At 33.5% G+C, this 26,369-nt stretch overlaps 1 protein-coding gene across 6 annotated transcripts in view; it reads left to right on the top strand.

Moving 5' to 3' along the window:
- The window catches only part of LOC132701551 (uncharacterized), a 731,275-nt gene that overhangs the window by 647,608 nt on the left and 57,298 nt on the right, over window positions 1-26,369 (top strand). For all 6 annotated transcript variants that reach the window (XR_009618790.1, XM_060669616.1, XM_060669597.1 and 3 more), the window contains 3 exons: window positions 8,517-8,635; window positions 10,279-10,594; window positions 25,725-25,928. Coding sequence is in view for 5 of the 6 variants with exons in the window: in XM_060669616.1 (XP_060525599.1) it covers window positions 8,517-8,635; window positions 10,279-10,594; window positions 25,725-25,928 (639 nt within the window). In the remaining variant the exon portion in view is untranslated. The remainder of the gene's footprint in view (window positions 1-8,516; window positions 8,636-10,278; window positions 10,595-25,724; window positions 25,929-26,369) is intronic.

Here is a 26,369-nt window from a genome sequence, read left to right as displayed (position 1 = left end):
GCTGTATGTAAAATGTCAAAATTGTCGTTAAAAATGAGACAGTCATACATTTCAAATGACCCTTATATACACAAAGCGGCTGTATTTCTCTATTTTATACACAGACTTCTTAATACGCCACTTTCAACAGAAAATTACAACAAAGAACTTAATATCATTAAACAAATTGCACTGAACAAATGAAAAACAAATCCACACAAAAGTAAACTCTATTTATCCGAAACCTAAAACAATTACATACATAGGAGAACCCACTGAAAAAGTTTCCAAACATTTGTCAAAATGTGGTTTAAAAATAGCTTTCAGAACTAACAACACAATAGGAAAATTTTCAAAAAACAATAAAACGAAGTGTTCAAAATCTCAAAAATTAGTTGTCTACAGGTTGAAATGTGCTAAAATTTATATTCATATTGGACAAACAGGCAGATCCTTCAAGAAACACATTAACGAACATGACTAATACCAGCAATATTATTCTTCAAACGAATGGAATTGGGATATCGACCCTATTTACACTTTGTATTCATATGTTTCCATAATTGTCTATTTAAATATACAGCTGTAATGTTATTTTGTCAACAATTTTACAAAGTAGTATAGTCATTTATCCTATAGTTGTCTTGAATTGGTTTTAGTTAATTAGTAGAAGCTATACAGGGTGAGTTAAAACGAAAAATATGAATTTGCATGAAAAAAATCAAATGGAATACCATGTATGATATACTTCCATGAATTTTCTTTCAATTTTATTAACTTAAACTTTATATTTTTTGAGGTATACACATTTTTATGAACAAAACTCCAGATTATGAGAAAATATCTCAATAAATCAAAAATTGTTTCCTTTATTTGCATTAATTTAGCCCAAAATATTAATGAACCATAAAAAATATTTTCAGGTGACGTCTTTTAATACAAATATAAGTTGGCCATGCAAAGAAATAATTATTTTAACCGTGTCAATTTTGTATTACTTTTTTCAATCAATTTGTTGTAAGTTGCTTAACTTGCAACTCAGCCATGAATTTTTCGATGGAAGAAATGGTCGACCTGATTTCGTACCGAGAATTACCGTGAAGAATACATTATTAGCTATGAGATGTATAAGCAACAGTATCCCAATAAACGGCAGCCCTAAAAAAGAACTTTTGAGAATTTGTTGAATCATTTAACTCGAACTGAAAGACTGCTTATGAAAAGGACAAAAGGTTCAGGACCGTAGCGAACGAGGAAAATGAATTTCAAGTGTTACTTAGTGACACCGAAAAAAATGTGAATGTAAACGACAAATGTTCCAAGACTTAATAGTTCTGTAAACAATATTTTGCGAAAAAATAAGATTCATCCTTGTCATGTACAACTTTATCAAGAACTCAATGAAAATGATTATCAAATTAGACCAAAATTTTGTGTTCGGGTAGAAGAAAATATTTTTGAACATATGATTTTTTCCAATGTGTGTTATTTACGGATGAATCGACATTTCATAAAAACGGTTACATTAGCAGGCATTATGCTAATAGTGGACCCCATTTTATGATGACCCACAGTGAGGAAAATGGTCTTTAAATATTTGCAGCGGGATAATAGGAAATTACATTGTTGGGCCCCATTTTTTCAAATACAGTGAATGGTCAAGTTTACTTAGACTTTTAGAGCAGAGGTTGCAAAAAATGTTAAAAAGTATTCCAAACCAACCCGTCAAGTTAGGAACTACTTAAATAATTCATTTACTCAACGCCTGCCCCACAACAACGGGACATGAAACAGAGGATAAGAGAAACTTTTCGAAGTGTCAATCATGAAATTTTACAGTCCGTGTTAGAGCATGTATCGAAGTCGGTGGGATACATTTCGGACAATAAATTTTTGTTTTGCAGTTTTGTTCGTGGTTTTGAAGTATTTTTTTCTGTAACTATTAGTAATATTAATATTACAGGTTTTAATACTATTTCAAGGGTAAAATATTGTTTAAATTGTATTTCCAAAGTTGCGCAGTTCATAATTTTATTTTTCTTTAAATCTCTGATTTAAATACATTATCTCCGCATTGCATATTGTAATAACATGTGGCGAATACCATTATTTGAAACAATTGCACTTAATTCGTCTTCGTAGAATTTTCACGATCAGTTAATATTTATTTTGTTCTCAATCTTTTGTGATATTTTCGCACGTTTTTAAAATTTTTAGTATTTTGTTTTCAAAAGAGTATAGAATATGGAAGAGTAATGAAAGTATAATATATACGGTCTTCCATTTCAATTTTTCAGTAAAATTAATATTTTTTATTTTGAATCACCCTATATAAACCGTTTGAGCTAACTGACTGAATAAATGACTGTATCACTTCATAAAATAGTTGACGTAATAAAATAACAGCTGTCGGGAACGGCGTCAAAAATATGAAGTGCTAAGCACAGGGCATTTTGTGTTATAAAATGACCATAAAACCAAAAAAAATCCTTATAGATCATAACAACCCTATATTTGGTGATTCGATATTATAGGGAGTATCTAATCATCCCATAATATACAGTGTGTTCAGTTTAAAAAATATGAGCTTGATTTACCGTATATTTATGAATCGTCCTGAATATCTGAAAATAATTTTAAATTCTTTCTATGAATCTCATCTAAAACAGTTCTATTTAATACTTACTTTCAAACCCTACTTGGAAACCCTGAAGATTCGAACAAATGTATAATTTACCTAAATGAAACTTGGTTGGATACACATAGATTGATTGCAAACAAAATCTGTCAGACAAAATCACCTCCAAATAAAGCAAAACTCATCACCACCTTAAGTCCCGTTGGATCAGAAGAGGAGGGATTCATTCCAAGCTGCTTGCGGTTGTCTGCGAAAACTCTTAAACCAACATTTCACTCGTTTTGCGATACAACAATTTTCTGTAATGTTGTTTCTAACCCAACATTTTCCGGAAACATACTCACTTGTTTACACCCAGAGTGCAGAGTTTAAATAAGTAACTTTGAAGAGCGGGGAAGAGTAGACAGTGGCTCTTCTTGTCCTTGGTAATATTAGGGCAACAACTTATTGTTGTTTGTTTTGTTTAATAATAATTAGTCGCCTCGGACGACGAGTATTGCGAATAAGTCCCTGTTGCGCTTTAAATTCTTCCCGGTCGACTTCCTAAATAATGAATTTCGAAGCGGTGTCGGGAAATTGGGAATCCGCTCGACACGTACCGAATTCGGTCGACTTTAAAAGCAATTCGACAAGAACTTTGCTAGCGGTTCAGTAAACATGGGGGCCAGTTGCGAAATAGGAATTTGATTAGTTAAAATTTTCGTCAGGGGTAACGAGAAGGTGTAAATTCCTTGACTGTTTCATTAAAGCGCCGTTACATTCCTGCGAAACAAGGGATATGGGGGGGAGGGGGGTTAGCCGCATTACGAAGCAGATTTTCGCTCTCTAAGTATATTATATATATATATATATATATATATATATATATATATATATATATATATATATATATATATATATATATATATATATATATATATATATATATATATATATATATATATATACAGTGTGTCCAAGATAAGGATGCACAGCATGGGGATCTCGGAAACTATAAGAGATACAGTGTCGGTTAAATTAGACAAAAGTTGCGCATTTTGATACCGAACAAGATCCCGTTTTACAAATTTGAAAATTCCAAGCCGTTCCGGAAATATCCGAGAAAAACCGAAATATTGCGATTTCGTTTTTATTATTTTTTAAAGCTATTTGAAAAGATATGAAAAAACGGAAAACACTTTTCCATTGGCACTTTTTAATCTCTCCAAATTGACGTTAACAAATTTTCATTACAGCGTTTCGATTCCATGGAACCACCATCAACTTTGAATTTTCTTATGGGACGGAAAAAAAGTACACACAGTATTAGGTTATGCTTTTCATTGCGAATTCAACGATGTACGATACAATATGGTTACTTATGTTTTTATCCAGAAAAATGGATTTTTAATACATTTCAGCATTTAAATGGAGTAGGCCATGACAAAATGACATCCAGTCAATTTCAATGATACATTAATGTTATTTGTCTTTGTTATCAGTCGATCATAAGTTTATTCCTTTAGTTATTGTTTTTGTATTTTTATTGTTGTTGTCTTTTTCTAATTTATTTTGTTCCACAATGGAGGGAGGTAATTTTACCAACGAAGAAAAATGTGATATGCTGTCTTGCTACATCTGATGCCAAAGAAATTGTGTGGAAGCCGAGCGTATGTATTCTAACAAATACCCAGAGCGGAGACAACCTGACAAGAGTATTTTTCGGCGTTTGTTATTTAATCTGAAAGAATATGGATCATTTAAGAAGCCTGCATTATCCCGACAAAAACCTTCCAATGAAGAAAACCAATACATTGTTCTACAATCTGTTATCGAAAATCCACAAACTTCTACCAGAGAAATTGAAGACCAGAATGGGGTAGCTAAATCTACAGCTCAGTTTATTTTAAGGAAAAATGAATTTAAGCCTTACAAATTCAGAATATGTCAAGGATTAAAACCGGGTGACGACGAACGACGTAGACATTTTTGTGAGTGGTATACCAGGATGTGTGATGAGAGTTTTAATTTTCCATATAAAGTGATTTCGTCTGATGAAAGTATGGTGACCAATAACGGTATTTATAACAGGCGCAATACACACTATTGGTCGCAACAAAATCCACGTGTTAATAGACTATCCAGACATCAAGTTCGCTTTGGGTTTAATATTTGGTGTGGGATTTTTGGTAGCAAGATTATAGGCCCTATTTTCTATAATAATTCCTTAACTTCCGAGCGGTACCTTGACATCTTGAGGCACGATTTAGAAGATGCCTTAGATGATTTACCGCTAGACGCTGTGCAAGGCTGCTGGTTCCAACAAGATGGTGCCCCAGCCCATAACTCCAGAGAAGTTCGCCAATATTTAACTGAACGGTTTGATGGAAAATACATTGGGACTTACAGTGAAACACCTTGGCCTCCAAGGTCCCCGGACTTAACTCCCTTGGACTTTTTCTTATGGGGCTACATAAAAAATGAGGTATTCAAAGAATGTTTTGACAACGAGGAACAATTACGTCAATCAGTACGAGCAGCGTTTAATAAAATTACTCCTGAAATGTTAAGTCGTGTTTTGGAGTCTACCGTGAGACGGGCGTACTTATGCCTAGAAAATGGAGGTCATTTATTCGAACATTTGTTATAGAATTTGTTTTTCATTAACTTGTTGGATTTAGTTGTTATGTTAAATGAACAGTTAGAGTTAGTAAATAAATAAACACATTAACTCGAACTTGTCAACCATTTTCTTTTGCCTTTCATCGTTCGGATCTCATGGCCTACTACAATAAAATACTAGAAATGTATTAAAAAGCCATTTTTCTGGATAAAAACATAAGTAACCGTATTGTATCGTACATCGTTGAATTCGCAATGAAAAGCACAACCTAATACTGTGTGTACTTTTTTTCCGTCCTATAAGAAAAATCAAAGTTGATGGTGGTTCCATGGAATCGAAACGCTGTAATGAAAATTTGTTAACGTCAATTTGGAGAGATTAAAAAGTGCCAATGGAAAAGTGTTTTCCGTTTTTTCATATCTTTTCAAATAGCTTTAAAAAATAATAAAAACGAAATCGCAATATTTCGGTTTTTCTCGGATATTTCCGGAACGGCTTGGAATTTTCAAATTTGTAAAACGGGATCTTGTTCGGTATCAAAATGCGCAACTTTTGTCTAATTTAACCGACACTGTATCTCTTATAGTTTCCGAGATCCCCATGCTGTGCATCCTTATCTTGGACACACTGTATATATATATATATATATATTCTCACGTATTGATTCACGGATGGAAAAATGTGATGACACTATATTCCGGGATATCATCCGTTCGCTCGTTGAACTCCGACTGGAATCCTGCATCCGACTGGAATCCTGCAAATCTTGCATCCGACTGGAATCCTGCAGACGTTTCGCCAAAATCTCACTTGGCATCTTCAATGCTCGCGCTCCGAAAACACTTCGAACACTGCAGTGTTCGAAGTGTTTTCGGAGCGCGAGCATTGAAGATGCCAAGTGAGATTTTGGCGAAACGTCTGCAGGATTCCAGTCGGATGCAAGATTTGCAGGATTCCAGTCGGATGCAGGATTCCAGTCGGAGTTCAACGAGCGAACGGATGATATCCCGGAATATAGTGTCATCATATATATATATATATATATATATATATATATATATATATATATATATATATATATATATATATATATATATATATATATATATATATATATATATATATATATATATATATATATATATATATATATATATATATATATATATATATGATGACACTATATTCCGGGATATCATCCGTTCGCTCGTTGAACTCCGACTGGAATCCTGCATCCGACTGGAATCCTGCAATTCTTGCATCCGACTGGAATCCTGCAGACGTTTCGCCAAAATCTCACTTGGCATCTTCAATGCTCACGCTCCGACTATTATTTTAAATGGAAATTACCTATTTTTATAATCATATGTAACATTAAAATGTAAGGCAGTTTAATATTTTATTGTATTGTTGTATATTCAAAACATTTTACTTTATGAAATATTTCCTTTTCAGTTAAGTGGCTATAAACGCGTTTGAATTAAACAAGTGCTAAAGTGTCTGTCGCTATGATTTACCATTTCATAGTTGATAGTTATGCATTATTTATGCAGAATAAGACCAAGGATCCGCGATAAAAATTGATGGCTCGCAAAAGATAATAATTATTGTAGTTGTTGCATTGTTCAAAATGTCCTCCACTTTGAGAGTTAGACTTAGATATAAGACATTATACACAAAACATATCTAGAATTTTGTAAAGAATTCAAAAACGAAGTAATACACTAGGTGTTCCATTTACAATACCAAAAGTAAACACTCCGTATAAACAAAGTTAAAAGAAATTAAAATTTTGTAATACCTCAATTAACTTTTGTATTTAACTTTTGGCTCCACTCCATATAGTTTCTTAGATAAGGCTGCGTCCCAAGATAAACGGCCCACCCTATACGTGTTGCTTGAAAATGAATATTTGACGAACCGAATGGCAACGAAGTTCCTCGTCTGATTCTAGGAACTGAAGATAATTGTTTACTATTCGACAGATGACGTAAAAATAATAAATGTTATTATCAGATAATTGTGGCGTAAGCGCATTATAGCATAGAGACCTCAAGAAGATGCAAAAGACCAAAAGTCTTAAAGTAGACCCCATTAAAAACCTTTGAGTATGCATTCCTGCATGTAATTGTACAAAGGGAAATGCAAACAATAATTTGTGAATAAATATTGTAATATCTTGAGTACAATATAATAATGCACGTTGAGTACAAGGTCAACAATAGTAAAATTCATTATCTCATCGGTTTCAAAAGTTATGAGAAAATGGTAAAGACTGTTGGGATGCATAATCTAAAATTATTTTAAAGTGGGTCAAAAAAGTGTGATGAAGGAAACATACATTTTTTGAAATAATACACCAGACTTTTTGAATTCCTAATAATAGAATACCTAAACCTAGTCGTTTTTCCAATATGTTAATTTTCCTAAAAAGATACTAGATTCTCCACTTGCAAAAAAAAACGATAGAGCAATTATTTTTGAATCTAGATTACTCATATTTAATATCAACTTTATTAGAAAATGACTTAAAAGAAATATGCATCGGAATTTGATTTAGATGTTACAGGGTGCTCGAAATAAACAAAAATTTGGATAATTTTAAATTGGAAAACATCTATATTTTTAGATGGCACATCATATATGTTAGTATTCTTTCTGAATGATCTCACCAAATCCTACCACTTTTATATAGTATGTCATATACCTATTTATAACACTTTGCGACTTAGTTTAACTTTTCCACTATTTGCAACTCTTTCTATCTAAGACCTCCTTTTACATCATTTTCCAATATTTTTTTTGATTCGATCCGATTTTTTTTTAGAAAAATTAAAATATTGGAAAAACCGTTAGGTTTAGTTATGTATTATTGTCTAATACAAAAGTTGAAAAATTACAAAATATAACTTTTGAACCTAATGAGAAAATGAACTTTACTCTATCGTTGACTCACCCTGTATAACATAGTTCATTAAGTAATAAATTTTAAAATATTTATTAAAAACTATAGCAGAAAATATATTTAAAAAATACTCCGTCTCACAAAGAAAATAAAAAAAAAAACGTTTTGATAAAATTATAAGAATACTATGGATTTGGCGTATGCAGCGAGGATATATGAAGAGGAAAGACATCCTATTCCTTGAGTAACATTTAAGGGATTTTCGACTTACATATCATAAAATATCCAGGAGCTACGCAAAATTTTACCAATTTTCTTTTATCGCATTTTCCGGATTTTCCCTCCCGTTTGTCGGATAACATATGATAATTCGTAAATCGTTTTTATTTTAGGTTTGCGCCAAGGTCTTCGGTAACGCATCAGCATTGGCCAAACATAAATTAACGCACAGCGATGAAAGGAAGTACGTTTGCACAGTATGCGGGAAAGCGTTCAAGAGACAGGACCACCTGTAAGTAGGCACATCATGTCACATTTCCCTATATTGTTGATAAAAGAAACCTCAAAAATATCTGCTGTTATACTCCAAGCATGAGCTTCCGGAAAGTAATTTTTCATTAACAATTTTGTAATGGATAATGACCCTGTTCTTTTCGATGATATTCTACAAATGCCTTGGTTTTAATAGTCTACCATATCATTTTGCACTAGGTGTTTCACCGTAGAAGTTTACTGCCAACGCCACATTGGATTGATCTGAAATATTTTTAACGCTTCGATGTTGAAGCGTGTTACTTCAAACGAAGAAAATGTAATAAACGTTTTGGTATATTTTCATGCCTATCCAAATGGTTCGATTTATAGCGCAGCAAATAACTTGCAGCTCCGTTTATAAAATTTTTGTATATCATAAGATGCATCCATTTAAATTTACCAAAGATCTGGGTATCTTTTTGAGAAATATTTTTTGTCTGCATTCAAAAGCTTTTATTTTATTTGTAACAACGATAGCAACATTTTCCGAATAGGGTATTAAAATGTATTTTGTTTGTTAGAAGTGAGTTTTTTAATTTACGATGAGCCATTAAATGCTGCAAAATACCCACCAGATGGGACACCGGCTCACTACACTGAGGAGGGATCACATTAATTATATGAATTGCTTAATTACCCTCGCTTTTAACGTGTAGGCCATGGGATTAGGTTTTTACGATGTACAATGCTTTGAACAAATAGATCCATTGGACTGACATAATTCCACTTCAACGGATTTTGAAGTTTTTAGAATGCAATGGTGAACAAATCGAAAACTTAATGTAAAATTTTTATTCATTTCTTAATTCTGGTACATTTTATCTTGTTCATGTTCTGTAAATCAGGATTCGTTTTATTAAATTTTCTGCATGTTCTGGCAATAATTGGGTTTCATTGTCCATGCATAATAAAGATTCAAAACAGTGTATTGGAACACTGGTTTCCTTTCATTCTAAACCGATTATATTTGCGAAATTTGCACCACAATCAATAATGATTAAATTTTTATTGAACTGCCAAACGATATAGGTATAGGGACCATTTAATTTGACCTTTGAATATGCAGTAATATAGAGAATGTTCTATTTAAAAAAAAGCACTTTCCACCATTTTCTTATCGCGTAGTTAGTCTTGACCAACCCTGTATAATGTTGAACTAATTTCGATATTAAGAAATTATGTTCGATATCTCCCAAGCTATGTCGAAAATGTTAAATTTTTATTGGTTCCAGTGAAGTAGTAATTAAAAATAAACAAAAAATAATTATTCTCTCGAAAACCGGTGAAGATAAATAAAAAATTTAATGCTACTTTTCTGAACAATCCAATGTACCGATCACCGTGAACTTCTCAGGCACCACTTAGCGCCCAGAGTTCTTAAAAGCTGCAATTTACAAGAATCAGTACAAGTCACTTATTCCCTCTTTTATCATTTCAATGCAAAGCGCACAGATATATTCCAACACGCTACCTACACTCGTTCCATACCCTTGAACTCCCCAATCAGCCAGAGACTCCCCCTAGAAAGTAAACATTGCCCTCAAAACCCTTTCTGGATGCCATTTTGTCCTTTGATTGAACTTATAACACCATGTTTAAATTACGAACCCTTAATCTCAGGAACGGCCATATGCTAACCCATCGCAACAAAAAACCGTACGAGTGCAAGGCAGAAGGCTGCGGGAAGAGTTACTGCGACGCTAGATCGTTGAGGAGGCACACAGAGAACCACCATAGTCCGCCCCCTGCGACTAGCAGCAGTACCACGATGTCGCCTGCGCAGGGTGCGGCGTCTGGCGACGCAGCTTCGCCTCACGGTTCTAGCTGCATTCAGTACGCCCCACCTCCGAGTACTTCACCGAAAAGCGGCCAGGACAGTGGCGGCGGCGGCAACAAGAGTCAATTGCAGCAGCTCCTTTCGACTGAACCTGCCAAGGTAAACTAGTTTGTTAAAGTACCATTCGCTACATTATAACTTTAGTCGAAAGTTTAGGTGCAATTACTTGCTTTCTATAGGAATTTATAGTACTGTACTGGATTCTGTTCCAATTTTTCAAAGAAACTTCTGGATTCTTCCTGCATCGAACTTGCTGATCCAATCATCCTGTTGGCTTCTTCGGAGCTTCAGAGCTACTTGGTGATTGGCGAAACGTCAGCAAGTTCGATTCAACGACAACCGATGCAGGAGGAATGCAGAAGTTTTGTAAATAGTACGTACAAGTTTCGATATTTTTACAACCCGAATGACTAAAAGATGACTTACAAAGAACGTTGGATTTGAAAGGGCCGTTTTTTTTTCGATTTTGATATGTGTTATCATTGAGGTTTACAAAGTGCAAACAACTGAGAATCTCAAACCAACCAACCACAGAAAACGACGCAAGTTTTGCAAATAAGTCTTGGAAATGTTCAAATCTCAATCGCTTTATTAATAAGCAAAATTGCAAAATATGGGGATCTGAAAATCCAAGCTTCATTGAAGAAGGAGAAATACACCCTCAAGGATTTACGGTCATGTGATAATTGGAATAGAGGTCTGATCGACCCATTTTTTTTAAAGACTAACAAGGGAATGCAGTCACTCTTAATGGAGTTCGTTGTAATGCAATGCTCACTGATATTCCTTCTTCCCCAACCTTCCTTGCGAGGATACTAAGTCAACCCACCTCGACCATGTGACTTCATGTGACTGGTTTTAATGAGCTGGTAGATAGCGGTCAAACAACAAACTCCCAAATTGGATGGAACTGAAATCCAAATCGATGTGTCATCGAATTATGATGAATTTCATTGACAGTAATTACATGAAAGACTAGTAGGGGAGGTCATATGCCTGATAGTATTTTTGATGTTTCAAACCTCAAAAACGTCTGAAGAGAGTGATGTGATTTTTTTTTGCTATTTTTAAGAAAATAAATTAATTTTAATTCCCTATCAAACCCGACGTTCCATTTGAATCGCCCTATACATGTCTGCCTGTAAAGGGATGAATCGGAAATCTGATGCATATTCTGATTGAACATTATACACAGGAGTGCATAAGATACGCCTTGCTATCAATTTAAAATTAATTTTTGACATCATTATCCATACCAGAAATTCTAAAAACAGTTTAAATATGAACCAGGTATGAATGAATGGGAAAGCCACTGGCCAGTATCCCCCGTCGGGAATCCAGGGAAAATGTAGGGATATTAAAATTTCTACAGATTTCTACCTTAGTTACCGAAGGTTTTACAACCCGTCTACAGACGGCAGCGCAGTTTAAGTATAGCACTAGGTATATATACAAGTTTTTTGAATAATTAAGTATACAAGTTGGTGCTCCGAAAATAAACAGAAAAAATGAAAAAATCAACGTTTTTTTATCAAGCATAGAAATATACGCCTTATCATTATCAGACAAAAATATCTTCAGATTTTTACACTTATTTAGTACTTTATGACAGCTGTTTCGACAACCACCTGCCTTTATCAAATTCAAAATATGAAATATTCCGATATCTATAAATACCATCAATATAATTTATCATTAAGTAATAGATTCGAATATTTCATATTATTAATCTCCATAGCTTCCAACAAATTTTTCGCTTTTTGTTTTATTATGTAAAATATCAAAACTATCATCAAACTTGTTTATTTCTGAATTTAAATGAATGGCATAGGTAGAATTCGAACTTTTATTTTAATACTCTCTTTCATGTTACTTAATGCGACTCTTAAATGTTCTACCTGTTTGTCCGGTATACATTTTGGAACATGATCAGGCTTCGGACTTTTTGCAATGATGTTTTCAGTTTTAAAAAAAATCTTAAAACCAAATTTAGATAGATGTTTCGAAATTTTCTTGCTGGGTTCTCCTATGTATTTTATTGTTTTATACATTTTGGGTTCGATATATACTATGGGATAAATAGCTCCGAGTAACCATTGGTAAATGCTATTTCTTTTATAATAGTTAATTCTTTTTCAAAATTTTCTATGGAAAGTGGTATATTAAGTAGTCTGTGGATCAAAGAATAAAAGGCAGTCATTTTGTATGTGTGAGGGTGACTGTGTGCGTGTGTGAGGGTTTATGGTAAACCACCACGACGGTTTATGGTGAACCCTCACACACGCACACAGTTATTCATAATAACTCAAATCACCCTCCACATAGACTACTTAATATACCACTTTCCACAGAAATGTTTAAACAAGAATTAAATATTATAAAAGAAAGAAAAAAAAACATTAAAATTAAATTACGAAAAAATATAAATTCGTCAACTTTATTGTTATTATTATTATTATTATATATCTATTACCACCTGATTGTATTTATAGATGTGGGAATATTTCATATTTTGTATTTGATAAAGGCACGGTGTTGTCGAAACAGCGGTCATAAAGTAATAAATAACATCGAAAATCTGAACATTTTTTGTTCTAATTTAATTGTCGTTAAATCGATTTTCATCAAGTAAAAGCCACCCCTGTTCAATTCAAAAATATCCTCTTATTACCGTCGTCTAACCTAAATATCATTAGAAAAAAGTATGCAATTTTTTCTTATTTTCGTTGTTCGGATGTTCCCTTTTCAGACGTAATCTAAAATCCGTATAAGTATTAATTACCTATAAAACGGATTATGAGATAATAGGTATTTATTAATTATTTAGAAACAATATTTAAGTAATATATAATAATAACAATATGTAAGTATTTAGAAATAACAGTAACGGCCAAATCTAGAAAATAAGAGGAAATACCTAGGTATTTTCAGAAAATGCTACTTTATTTCTCTAATTATATAATTATAGTATAGAACAGTGTAGTAATTATCGCAATACTTATACTTTACCCTCTGCGGTTGAGCAATCTATGAGGCGTGTCCCCGGGTGTCGGATAGGGGAGCCCAGGCTCTCACAGGCCTGGGTGGCTAGTAATAAGGAGGCATGAGGAGGTAAAAATCCAATAGAGCTGACAAATAACCAGTCGTGGACCAGCTCACCCTGTTCACCCTGTCGTGTCGTGGCTAAGGGCTTGCACAGGGTATAACGTCGAGAACGGGCCCCAGGAGGTCTCCAACAAGCAGGGGCGTTCTCAGGAAGGTCGATCTGAGGAGGATCCCCAGGTCTCGAGCAGGGTGGAGGGCTCGGCACAAACCCCTGACACAGGAGTGGGGCGGAAAAAAGGAGGGCGAAGAAGAAGAGACTCGCGGTGACGGTTTTTGTTTAAAACGGGAAGAAATATGGCCGATTTAGAATTTATATTGAAGTCCAATGTTCATTTGTAAAGATTCCAGTTGGCAAAAAGGACTAAAGGATTGGACACACAATTATGCAGTTTATTTTACACATTTGCAACGGTGTAATAAATGGAAAATATAAAAAAGGGATAAAAACAAAAGGTTCTCGAGGCGTGCACAAAAATCCGACCTTTTCAGCGGGAAAGTTTCCGTCTTCGTTTCCCGTAGCCACTTTAAAACTTTGTAATTGCGCCCCTTCGCATAAAAATGTAAATTTCTCCCGCTTCGCCCCCGAAATATATACCGGAAAATTTGTCTTAGTTTCGTCGGGTTGACTTTTTTCGACGTGAAAAATATACCGGTTCTAAATCACACCCCGGATCCGTCCAATTTGTAACGCTTAAGAAAATAATGTCAGGGTTGCATCCAGGTAATCTCCTACCCGTAAGACGGAATTTTGATTTTTATTTTTTGTCTTATTGGACGGTTTAAGTGCGGTCAAACAACGTCAATAATAATAACAATGTTTCGTATTCAAAATTACAGTTTATCAAAAATCAAACCCATATAGTGTACCTCAATTAAAAGGAAACAAACTAATTTAAAACCATTTTTGTTTTAAAAGCGTGAAAGTTTGTCTTCGAGAAATCGCGAATATTTTCCTCTATGCAAATGCTTTCTTATACTCTTGCCTGATAGTGTGGGATTCTTACCATTACTTCATAGAAGGTATCAAATCTAAATTGTTGTAAGTTCCTTTTCTCCTTTTTTTAGATACAACGGGTGATTCAATAAGAGTTTCCACATTACAATCTGACATATTTTTGAAACGCCACTGTATTTGTTTATTATCATATGAGATTTCTAAACTCAACACATAAACAAAATTAGTCATGGAGCAATATACGACTGAACAACGTGTAAAAATTGTGCAAGCCTAATATGAAAATGGTCGATCAAGAAAAAATGTAAATGCATGAATTTTTCGGAGCCCAAAATCGACCTGCGCAAACTGGATCTGTAACTAACCTCAAAGTCCCTCAACGTGCTCGTGCAGGTCGGTCAGATCAAAATATTGCCATTGTTCTCGAAAGTGCAGCCGAAGATCCAAACACATCGATTCGTCATCGATCGCAGCAAGTGGGCCTTACGTATTCAACCACACAGCGAATTTTAACAAAGGACTTGCACCTACGCCCATATAAAGTCGAAATAACTCAGGAGTTGAAACCTCGACATCATCAATAGCGCCGCGTGTTTGCAGAATGGATACGAGAACAAGGGGTTCATTTTTCAACGAAAATCGTCTTTAGCGATGAGGCACATTTTCACGTTGGTGGCTTTGTAAACAAATACAATGCTCGTATTTGGGGATTAGAAAATCCAAGAGAGATTGTGCAAAAATCAATGCATCCTCAAAAAGTGACTGTTTGGTGCGCATTTTGGTGCGGAGGAATAATTGGAACTTTTTTTTTCGCGAACGGAGAACGCTGTTACGGTTAACGGTATTCGCTGTCGAAACATGATATCTGATTTTTTCTGGGAACAGTTGGAAGGTATGGACATTGAAGATTTGTAGTTCCAACAGAATGGACCCACTTGTCACACATCCAGAGAAACGATGCAATTACTGCGGGGCAAGTTTCTTGGTCGGATTATCTCACGCAACGGCGATATCAATTGGCCGCCGTGATCATGTGATCTTACTATTTTTTTTTGAGGGTATCTAAAAAGCAGAGTGGAAACCCTTATAGAATCACCCTCTATAAGTAGATAGTTCTTTATTCCAAAGATTGTTGCCCATGTTAACAATAAATGAAATGATGTCAAAGTTCCGCAATAAGTCAACGGCAACTAGAGGTACTTATTGCTAGAACAATCGTAATACTATATTATATTCTTAATGTTACATAAAGATTATTTACATTTATTTAGATAGTTGTCTAGTTGTCTGGCTCAAGTTGAATTAAAAGTTTTTAATTTCCCTTTTAAACACATTTGCATTATTAATTCGTCTAACATCCAGAGGAAGTTTATTTGATAGTCTTACACACACATACGCAGGACCCTTTTGTGTTATTTTCAAGCGATGTAAGGGATATTTGTAATATTCCGATGTCTTATTATAATTTTCTGTATTTAGTCGTTGGAATAAATGTTTATTTCTGTGAAGGAACATAAGGCATTCAAATATGTCAAAAGTCCCACTTGTTGAAATACATTTCGGCACGTTTGATTATATTCCATTTTTCTAGTTACTCTGATTACCCTTCCCTGACTCATAAAACAGCCTTGAATAGTACTACTTTTCCCCCCAAAAGATTATTCCGTATTTTCTTGATTCTTAGTGTTTTTTCGTTCATATACCTACCAACCGTCCTAATGCCATAGCAGATTGAATTTTAATTGATTTGTATGAAAAGACCAGTTCAGAAGTACATTCTTTTGATTCGAAAGAATTTGTTTGGTTTTGTTTGCGTTAAGAATTAATTTTTTATCTAGGATCCATGTAACAATTTTATTAAAGAACGATTCGGGTTCATTTAGCAGCTTATACAGACACTTGTAGCCAACTAGTATGTTAGTGTCATCTGCCTAATTTATTATTATTTTTCTGCAACCTTCTTTTACAGTGTATATGTCATTGATGAATATAACAAACCTGGTTATTATAGCAACCTTTTGATTTTTCACCCTGTCCATGTCCTTGTCCAAGTGATTCAAAAGTGTTTCTAAAAATTGATATATATGCGTGGATTTCCCTTTAAAAAACTATGTTGATTTGTATTAAGTAGATCCCACTCATTCATAAAGTTTGTTAATCTTGTGCACATAGCAAGTTCAAAGGCGTTTGAGAATGCCGGCAGCAGACTTATTGGTCTACAGCTGCCCACTTTTTTGACGTCCCCCTTTTTGTTTAACGATTTAATTAAGGTTAATTTTAGTTTATTTGGAAAAATACTTTTTTAATTGCTACAATCGACTTTTTAGTAATACTTGTGGGTATCTCATCGACCCCACTGCTATGTTTATTTTTTGTATCTACCGCTAGTTCACAAAGTTCTTCGGGTGTTACTGGATTTAGGCCTTCACTTTTCCAGTGTTCTGAAACGCAAAATATCCGACATTCTGCATTGTTCATTAATTGCATTGCATTAATTCAATTGGATTTCCAAGAGACTGCTGTATTATGTTAACGGTCTTGGGACAGTTTTTCTGATTATTTTCTGGAGAAATCAGTTTTTTTAATGAACTTTTACTTGCTATGAAAATTTTTCTGCATAATTTACTTGACTTCTATAATTTCTTAGCCTTCTTTGATAAATGGGGCAGTTGCTATCGCTTGCTGAGTGCTGGCTTTCCTGATCTGTAAAATTCATCTTTAGTTTAACTGTCTGAAATTGATTTCCGGCGCGACCTACTGCGTCGCATTGGTGACACAACGAGGCATCATTATTTGGCCATTTGTCCGCTAATGGTCGGAACCACTACTACTAGTCGCAAAATTGTATATTCAGAGGTGTATTAATTTTGTTATATTTTCTGCAACTGAAAAACATACTTTCTTAAAAAATTAATTCCCGATGAATTTTATGACCCTTGCAAAAAATCAGACAATATGGAATCATTTACAAGTCTTTTCAGATTTTAGTAAAATTTCAAGTTTTTAACCCAAATTGTCTACTGAAATGAAAAAAAAAGGCTTTAAATTACTTCTTATTGTATTTACTACTTTTTTAGATACTGCTAAAGGAGTAAAGAGTTCGGTTAATTTTAGTTTGGACCCCGGAGAGCACAAAAACGAAAAGTATGCATTCCTGCAAAGAAAAAATCGCGATGTTGTGTTTAAAGGGCTACTGACAAAAATGTTCCTTATACAGGGTATTAATGAAGTATATAGCTTAACTGGATTTAATATTACAATTTATTACATATATTTACATTTGTTCTTAAGCCAAGTGTTAACAAATGCTTACAAACAGCATTCCGGAACCTATGTATAATACCGTAAGGTATTACACATATTACACATGTTTATCAATAGAAAATCGACTTAAATTACTCCCTGCAGAATTGTTTCTTGGTTTTGGATATAACCGCCCCTCTTAGCTAGTAAGTAAGAATAAAAGTAGAAGCCATGTTCTTTTGAATAATAAAACTGAGCGACAAATCTTGATAGTTGCTGATACAATAAACATTTATTAACTCAACTGTCATACCACAGTATAGTCCTTGTTTTAATGTTCGTAATTTTAAATAAATTATTAAAAATGTTTACATTTGACTGTATTAAATAAAGAAATAACAAATTTACAATTGGGTTACTAGATAAAAATGAAATCCTAAACAGTAAACAAACTTATGCTTAAGCTTTCGTAAACCTTTGGTCGATATATTAGCTGTTCTCACTCACAAAGTGATATCTGATATCTATTTATTAAGCTTTGAGCTGACTGGTTGTCCAGGAAAAAAGTAGATGAATTCAAGTTTTCATGTTACTCCAAATATAGGTTTCTTAGGTCTACCGCCTCCTTAGCAGCTTCGCTAATAGCTACTGATTTTTGCTTAACACTTTTCCATTAAACGGCCCTTCCTCTTACATAAATAAATAAAATAAACTGTATAGAATTTCCCATCCTACTTGTTTAAATTGGCTTGATGGAATGTACATTAAGCTACCTATCATGCTTTTGGAATTGATTTGTCGCAGATCATACTCCAATTCTTTTTACTCTCAAAGTTCAAATTTGGATTTAAAGGAGTCCTTACACCATAACATTCACTCATAGCGCATCCTCTATGAGTTTGCTCGATAAAATTCGGCAGATCTAATTTAATATATCCTATTCCTTACGTAATTCGCACACTTAGCATTTGCCTAGCTTCTCTTCTGTTAATCTTTTATTTTAAAACAGTTACTTAGTTCCTTTATTAAAAACCTATATTCTTATCACAAATGGTAAAAACAAAGAAATCGACCACCCATAGCTAAAAACTCTTTATACCTTTTTAATAGGCTCGTAATTTCATTTAATATAACCTAACTTTATAAACCCTTCACACATACCTTTATTCCAAGCTCTACTGTCTTCTTTTAAACCGCTTTTGTTAATTTGCAAACCTATTTTACACAATTCGTGTCAACAAATCCTTCATTTTCTTTAAAAATGCAATTTTCACTTAGAAATGGCTAATTTTTATTTTTAGATTAAGTTTTACGGATCATTAGCAACCTAATAAGACCGATATATATATATATATATATATATATATATATATATATATATATATATATATATATATATATATATATATATATATATATATATATATATTCAGTTTCTGTGAAACACATTTCGCCACTAATCTAGCCTCTTGGTCATCTTCTATCACTCGCTCACTTAAATTAGTCTTCTTAGGAATCTTTTCTCTTCCCAATTTAAGAAGTTCTTGTTGTGCTGACTTTCAAACGACTCGAAGTTCTCAAAGCTACCATTGACACGGTGTGGTTTGGCTTATCCTCTTCTCGGCTGTCATTTGTCAAAATTCTTTATAGGTTTTTCAATAAAAACATCTCTGCTAGTTATTACATCTTTTTTGACACTATTCTATACTCTTTATTTTAATTTGTACGATTTGCTTTAGGCACAAGAACAATTGCCTCGCTTCCGAAGATCCATAAATGACTGAAATCTGGTTTTCTTTGAAACCGAAACTTGTGTGGTGCTTTGTAGACTTACGCATTTGCATTTACGGCTTCAGTACTTTCTCCAAAAAATTTTCAAATGTGTGTGCAGAAAATTCATCTCTATTTATTTTAGCATTCAGCTGATTCTCTGTTAAAGGTAAAGCTAAATAAAATTATATATATAATAGATAGATATTTCGCGCTATACCTCACTTTTCGAAAAGCGTTCTTTATGTAACTTATACACAGGGTAAGCCAACGATAAAGTACATTGTTTCATTGGTTGGCATAATTTAAAAATGTTTTAAAGCAGGTATACAGGGTAGTTCGAATGCGTGACTAATAAAACATAGTTTTTTGAAATGGAACATCCTATTTTAAAATTTTCTTTTGATTTCGTTTTGAAATTTTTGAACTGTTTTATTAATAATAATATAAACCTAAATCTAATAGTTCTTGCAACATTTTAATTTTTGCAAAAAAAAAATATATATTTCATTTAATTATTATTCGTTATTTGAAGACGACGTTAATGATATGTGCAACGAAATTTCAATTATATGCTACAGGGATTTCAAAATAAAGTATTAGGTTTAGGTTTGTATCATTATTCATCAAAAAGTTAAGGAATTTTAAAAGGAATTTAAAACAAAAATTAAAAATAAATCGATTTAAAAAAACGTATGTTTTATTGGCCGCGTTTTTTTTTTGGGACACCTTGTATACTTTAAAATATTTTTAAATTATGTAAACTAACAATATTTACAACTTTTGTCTTTACAGTTTTACAATTTTCTTAACTTTTGAATAAAATGAGATAATGAACTTTACTCTGTAGTTGATTCACCCTATACGATATGCAACAATCTTCCTGAAAATCTCAAAACTCCAAATGTAAATTCTTTCAAAAGAAATTATACTTAAACGGCTCCTTATTGTCGGATTGGTTCTTTCTCTTTCTTAGTTGTTACCGTTTACCCATACTCTCTGCTTTTATATTTCTCCTTTTCACTCTACTTTCTATTGTTTCATCAAAAATTCTTTGATGTAATGTTAAAATAATATATCTCAATGTATTGTAAATATTTATAATAAAATTGAAATTGCCTTCAGCTTCATTTCGCTGATATGATTCGGACTCGTTTCATTGATATTTATTTATTTATTTAGATTCAATGTTCAACAGGATAAAACCAACTACAGAACAGGGACATACGTAACAAATTTGAAAAAACGCAAAAGGGCGGCAAAATGCTAATATAACCTAAAATAAATAATTATATGCCATTCCTTAAAAAACATGTTTTAACGTCACGTATAGAGGAAGAAAATATTTCAAGCTGGAAACTTGCCGAGTTGCACAGATCGCACATTCTGTGGAAAGGAGAAAATTTTAAAATATTCGTACGCGACGTAGAAAGGTTTGATCTACTCTTGAGATAATCCTGGAAACACCAAGGTTCAATTTTGATAAGAGGCCCGGATCAATAACCTGCTTATGTAATTAATGTAATTTGTGTACGTTATGCCTATTACGAAGAGTTTCAAGAATTTTCGTGGTACAGATTCCAGCTTTCTTGAATGGACTTGGTAAAACGGACTCCATATAATATCACCGTATTCTAATTTAGTTCTAACAAATGCGTAGTACATAGATAGCCTTTAAAGTTTCTTAATCTGTTAAGTCTCGAGACACGGCGGAGTCAATATGTGGAATGAAAGAAAGTTTAGGGTCGAAAGTGACACCTAGATCAACAAAAGTAGCTGGACGCTGAAGTACGATTTCATTGATTTAGTAATCATATCTGATAATATTACTTTTAAGTGAATGCGACATGATGGGATTTAACGACAAGTTATTATGGACACACCAGTTTTCAATACGCTTTACATGCAATGACAGGTTTTGGCAATCCTAAATACTATTAATTTTACAGAACAACTTTAGATCGTCAACCTATAACATGCAATTAACATCAACACTTTCGACAATGTCATTAATAAAAATATTAAATAGAAGGGGGCCTAAATTGCTGCCTTGGGGAACACCGGATGTTGCAACATATTCAACAGACTTGAGTCCACCAAATATAACAAACTGGCGACAATCTTTTAGATAAGATGAAAACAAATTGATTAGAGGTAATAATAATCCGTAATCATTTAACTTAGAAATAATTATCCCATGATCAAGTCTGTCAAATGCTTTCGAAAAATCGGTATAGACAACATCAGTTTGATATCGCAAGTCTAGATTTTCAGCTATAACTTAGGTGATGTTTGCCAGATTAGTAATGGTCATCATAAAACCATATTGCTTTGATGTTATACTGTTTTTTAAATGACTCTATAATCTATTGTACAGGAGTGTTTCAAAAACCTAAGAAAAATTGCAAAGGAATGAAATGGGACGAAAATTACTGGTATCTAACTTGTCACCTTTTTTGTAAATGGGTCTAAATCTGCATAACTTCCAGATATCATAAGGCACGTACACCGTAGAACTGTAAGGACACTCGCACATGTGACATATATGACAATATTGATTGATTCCTTAAAAGAAAAGGAATACTTTATTTGATGTGCTGTATAAATGGTTTTAGCTACGAACTACGTTTTTAGCGGTCTGTGTATGTAGCAGCCGAAATGGGTTTCCGTCGTTTCTCAAAAATGGCGACCTAATCTCTGTCGTATTTTGCAAAAACGCGGAGAAAAATGTCGCTGACGTTGGCCGACCGGCGGAAACTTATCAATTTCTTCCATACCGCGATTCTTTCCCGACAAATTTGATTAATTAATAATTGTTTCAAACTCGGAAAGAAAATGCGAGGGACAGCGTCGCGCCGCAAGCTTTCGATCCCTTTTAAAAGAGGACGAGATAATGAAACCGGCCGGTAATGGACGGAAATTTAATTAAAATGACAAATAGATGCGCGAACGTTCTTGGTTCTTCGCGCTGCAATACAATGATCGTTTACAGTTCCCGGTAACAATAAATTATTTCTCGACGTGCCGTTCAAGATATTTCGGATATTAATAGTTGAGCACTCCAGCCGTCTATTAGTGCGAGCGAATTGCTCGATAATGTTCCCGGAGTTCCCGGATTTATCCGGAGAAACTCAGCCAGTTCGGCAGTTTGATCTCTGCATTTTATTAACGTCGATTGATGAATATTTAAACAGCCGTTAAGTAGAATTCAATATTGCGGAACTTTCAGGTTGGAAAAATAACTGTAACTTGAACAAAATAACTAAAAGAAACGACTGTCACATGATAGCCAATGCGCAAAAGTACGCGCGGTGTGGACGGTTTAAAAGGGGTCTTAATTTTGAAATCTATGGGTGTTATTATACTATATGGATATTAAATGACTCTTTGATTATAAAAGTTGTTTCTCGTAAAATTATCTTCACTTTCTTTAACTTATTACATACAGGGTGGTGAAATAAAGATACATTTTTAAATACCCCTAAGACGCCTACAATATATAGTCGGTAAGATAAAATAGATTGTTTCTTCTTGCTTCCACTTATACTTGAACAGATGTTATTCTGACCTTTTATATTTATCTCAACAATACAGACTTGGCATTTATTAATTTAACTAGCCCATACGTAATAATAGATCAGGGTGCTCCATAATAATAGCATTTTTCCTGCCAGAATGGCTAAATACTCATAATTATCGCCGGTTTTTAGAAGAGGATTTCCCAAAATAGCCAGAAGAAATACTATATTGAATTAGGAACAAAATTTAGTTCATGCATGAGGGTGCACCTGCTCACTTTAGTATTGCATTAAGATAGGTAGGTCGCGGCGAACCTCAACCATGGCCCCCTAGGTCCTCAGATTTAAATAGTTTGGACTATCTCTTACGGGGGCATCTTAAAGGTCTGGTTTATCGCACACTGTAGAGTTGAACGATCCTATAAAAGCTTTCTGCGATTTAATAAGACACACTACAGAGCTGAAGCGTGTATCCTTCAAGGTAGGGGACACTTTCAACAACTTATCTAGTTTTTGTGTTCCACATTTTTTCAAAAAGGTTGTTAGTAACAGACATCTTGTTAAGACTTATTAATAGTAGGTAGTGTTTTTTTTTTGTTAATAAGAATTATATATTATTTATCTTGTTGTTTGGATGTTATGTTACTATTTACAAAACTTCTGGATTCCTCCTGATTCGGTTGATGTTGAGTCGAACGCAGTAAAGCTCTGAAGAAGCCAACAGGATAATTGGCGAAACGTTAGCAAGTTCGAATCAACAACAACCGCTTGTGGAAGTTTCTTTGAAAAATTAAGGATATTATGTTATTTCATTAAAACTGTAAAAGTAAAAAAAACAGTCTTCTCATTTTTTTTTTTCGGAAGCACACTAGTTGGTAACTTAAAATTAGATAGTTATTTTATTTTTCACTAAAAAAAGTTTTCGATTTAACCAATGCGGTAGCGACCCAATTAACCAAAATATCATTTGTTCATATACAGTCAGTGCCACGCCACGGATTTTCTAAAAAAAAATTAATGAAATTTGCATTTATGAGAAGATTTGATATCTTTTTTTTATTCCATCGCACGGTTTTCACTTAAAAATAAACACTAATTTCTCTGCCTGCTGTTATATTAACGATATTGTTAATTATGACTCTGCTGAAAAAAGGTTTTTATTTTTTTAATCGAGAATCGTACATCGGATTGAAAAAATAAAGAAATAAAATTTCTTTAGAAAGCTCTGGAAAAAATCAGTGGCGTACCATAAATGTCTGCCAAGATAAACAGGTGAAATTCTGAACTGGTATAATTTTTTAAAAATGCGGTTCACTAAATAATGCCTCTAGTACATGTGTTCCAAATTTCATTAAAATATCTAAAGTGGTATTACAGATATTAAAAATATATATATTATTTTTGAAAACTTAACCACCCTCCATCTCAAAAGTTAAGACGTTTAGGACATATGTTCATATGAAGTTTTCTTTCTAAAATAGACCCTTAATTATTGCCGTTCAATTAGGAAACACCCTGCATATATAATTTAATAGGAAATTGTTTAAAATACTTCAAAGTTGTTAACATTAACTGCCAATAATGTGCTTGAACACGTAATTTGTAAAAACGAAAATTTCCTATTACACCAGATACATATTTCTTTTTTTACTATTTATTGGAACAAAAAAAAGTGAAACATGGTTTACACTTACAATTTTCTAAAAAGCTGTAGAAAACAAATAGCTGCCATCCCAATACCTCGTTATCTACGACATACTGAAGTTAGTTTTCTGTATTTTAACAAACACTGGGCAGACACAAACTCTGTTCGCTTTATAAAACAAGGCAATGTTTCAACTAGACGATATTAAAGATCCTAAAAATTGCCACCCCTTTAAACTATCGGATCGTGCAATATTATTTCTTTAATTTATCGAAGAACCTTTCGCTTTTATTGGTAAGACCCTATAGTGTAAGTTTATCCTGGATATTTCTATGAATTCATTTATATATATGAAAGCAGTAAAATACATGAGTAGGCCCCATTGAAATGTAATTTACTAATAAACACGTGGCGGTAAATTCTCCATCATTGGAAAATGCATGTTTTGTACAAAACGGATAAAAAATACATTTTTAACTTTGACATTTTAAATTGCAGCAGCAAAGTTTGGAACAATTCATAAAAATTTCAAATAATTTTATTTATGATTTCGAATCGAACATCTTCGTCCGCTCGATGAAACGAATATACAAAATTGTTAAAACATACCCATTAAAACGAAATCCGTGTATACACCATAGCAGCGAACAATGTTTCCACCAATGAATATTGTTTTGCGCGCGTGTGTGTGTGTGCGATGGACACGTTTTTCATATTAAAATATCGTCAATAAATATAGAACCGCTTCAGATACAAATTTGTCCGTTTCAAATTTCCCACGCGGAGCCAAAATTTCGAATAATTAATAAATTCTGTTTCCCGTTAATGTATTTTAGTGAGCAACGAAACCAAATATCGAAAATGATTGCTCGCCCGTTCCACGAATCGTGCGATGGTAAATACGAAATATTAAATTCCCTATTCAAAGCGTTCCTAAATATTGCAACGCGGTGCAAAAAAACGGTCCATATTAAATCTAAATTGAATTCGCAGGGCCCTAGCGGAGCAAACAACGACGGGCTGACCAAACAACAGCTAGATTTGATCCATCAGATAATGGAACAGACCCAGCGACAGTCCCATGGGGTGACCAAAGCGATCGTGAAGACCGTCAGTAAACAAAAAACCACGCCGACAAAGGACAGAACAAAAACAGCGTTGGTGTCCTCGACCTCGGCCACTTGGTCGACAAATCAGGTTGGTTGGTTTTATGAGAAATCTTCCATTAAATTTCGAAATTCGAACGAGAAAACACCCGGTATAAATCACTATGCAATATAAATTATTTTAATAACCGCTAGTTTACAACAAATCTGATAATATTAGTAATAGAAAGAAAGCAATAAAACACTTTATTAACCCTTCAAGTTGTATAGGGTAAGTCAACTATAGAGTAAAATTCAGTATTTCTTTAGTTTCAAAAGTTACGAGAAAATTCTAAATACGAAAGTGGTAAACATTGTTTTCCAATTTTTTAATTTTTCTAAAATAAATACTAGTTGTCACACTTGCAAAAAAAATTACGATAGCGCCATTGATTTTGAAGGTAGATCATTCATATTGGATATTAGCGTTATTCGAAGATGACGTAAAAGATATATGGGACCGAATTTGAATAAGATGCTACAGGGTGTTCAA

The sequence above is a fragment of the Cylas formicarius genome, unplaced genomic scaffold, assembly GCF_029955315.1.
Source record: "Cylas formicarius isolate icCylForm1 unplaced genomic scaffold, icCylForm1.1 PGA_scaffold_10__41_contigs__length_53128322, whole genome shotgun sequence".
Taxonomy (NCBI): Eukaryota; Metazoa; Arthropoda; class Insecta; order Coleoptera; family Brentidae; genus Cylas; species Cylas formicarius.
The sequence above is the reverse complement of the archived record's forward strand: the minus strand, read 5'-3'. Positions and strand labels throughout refer to the sequence as shown.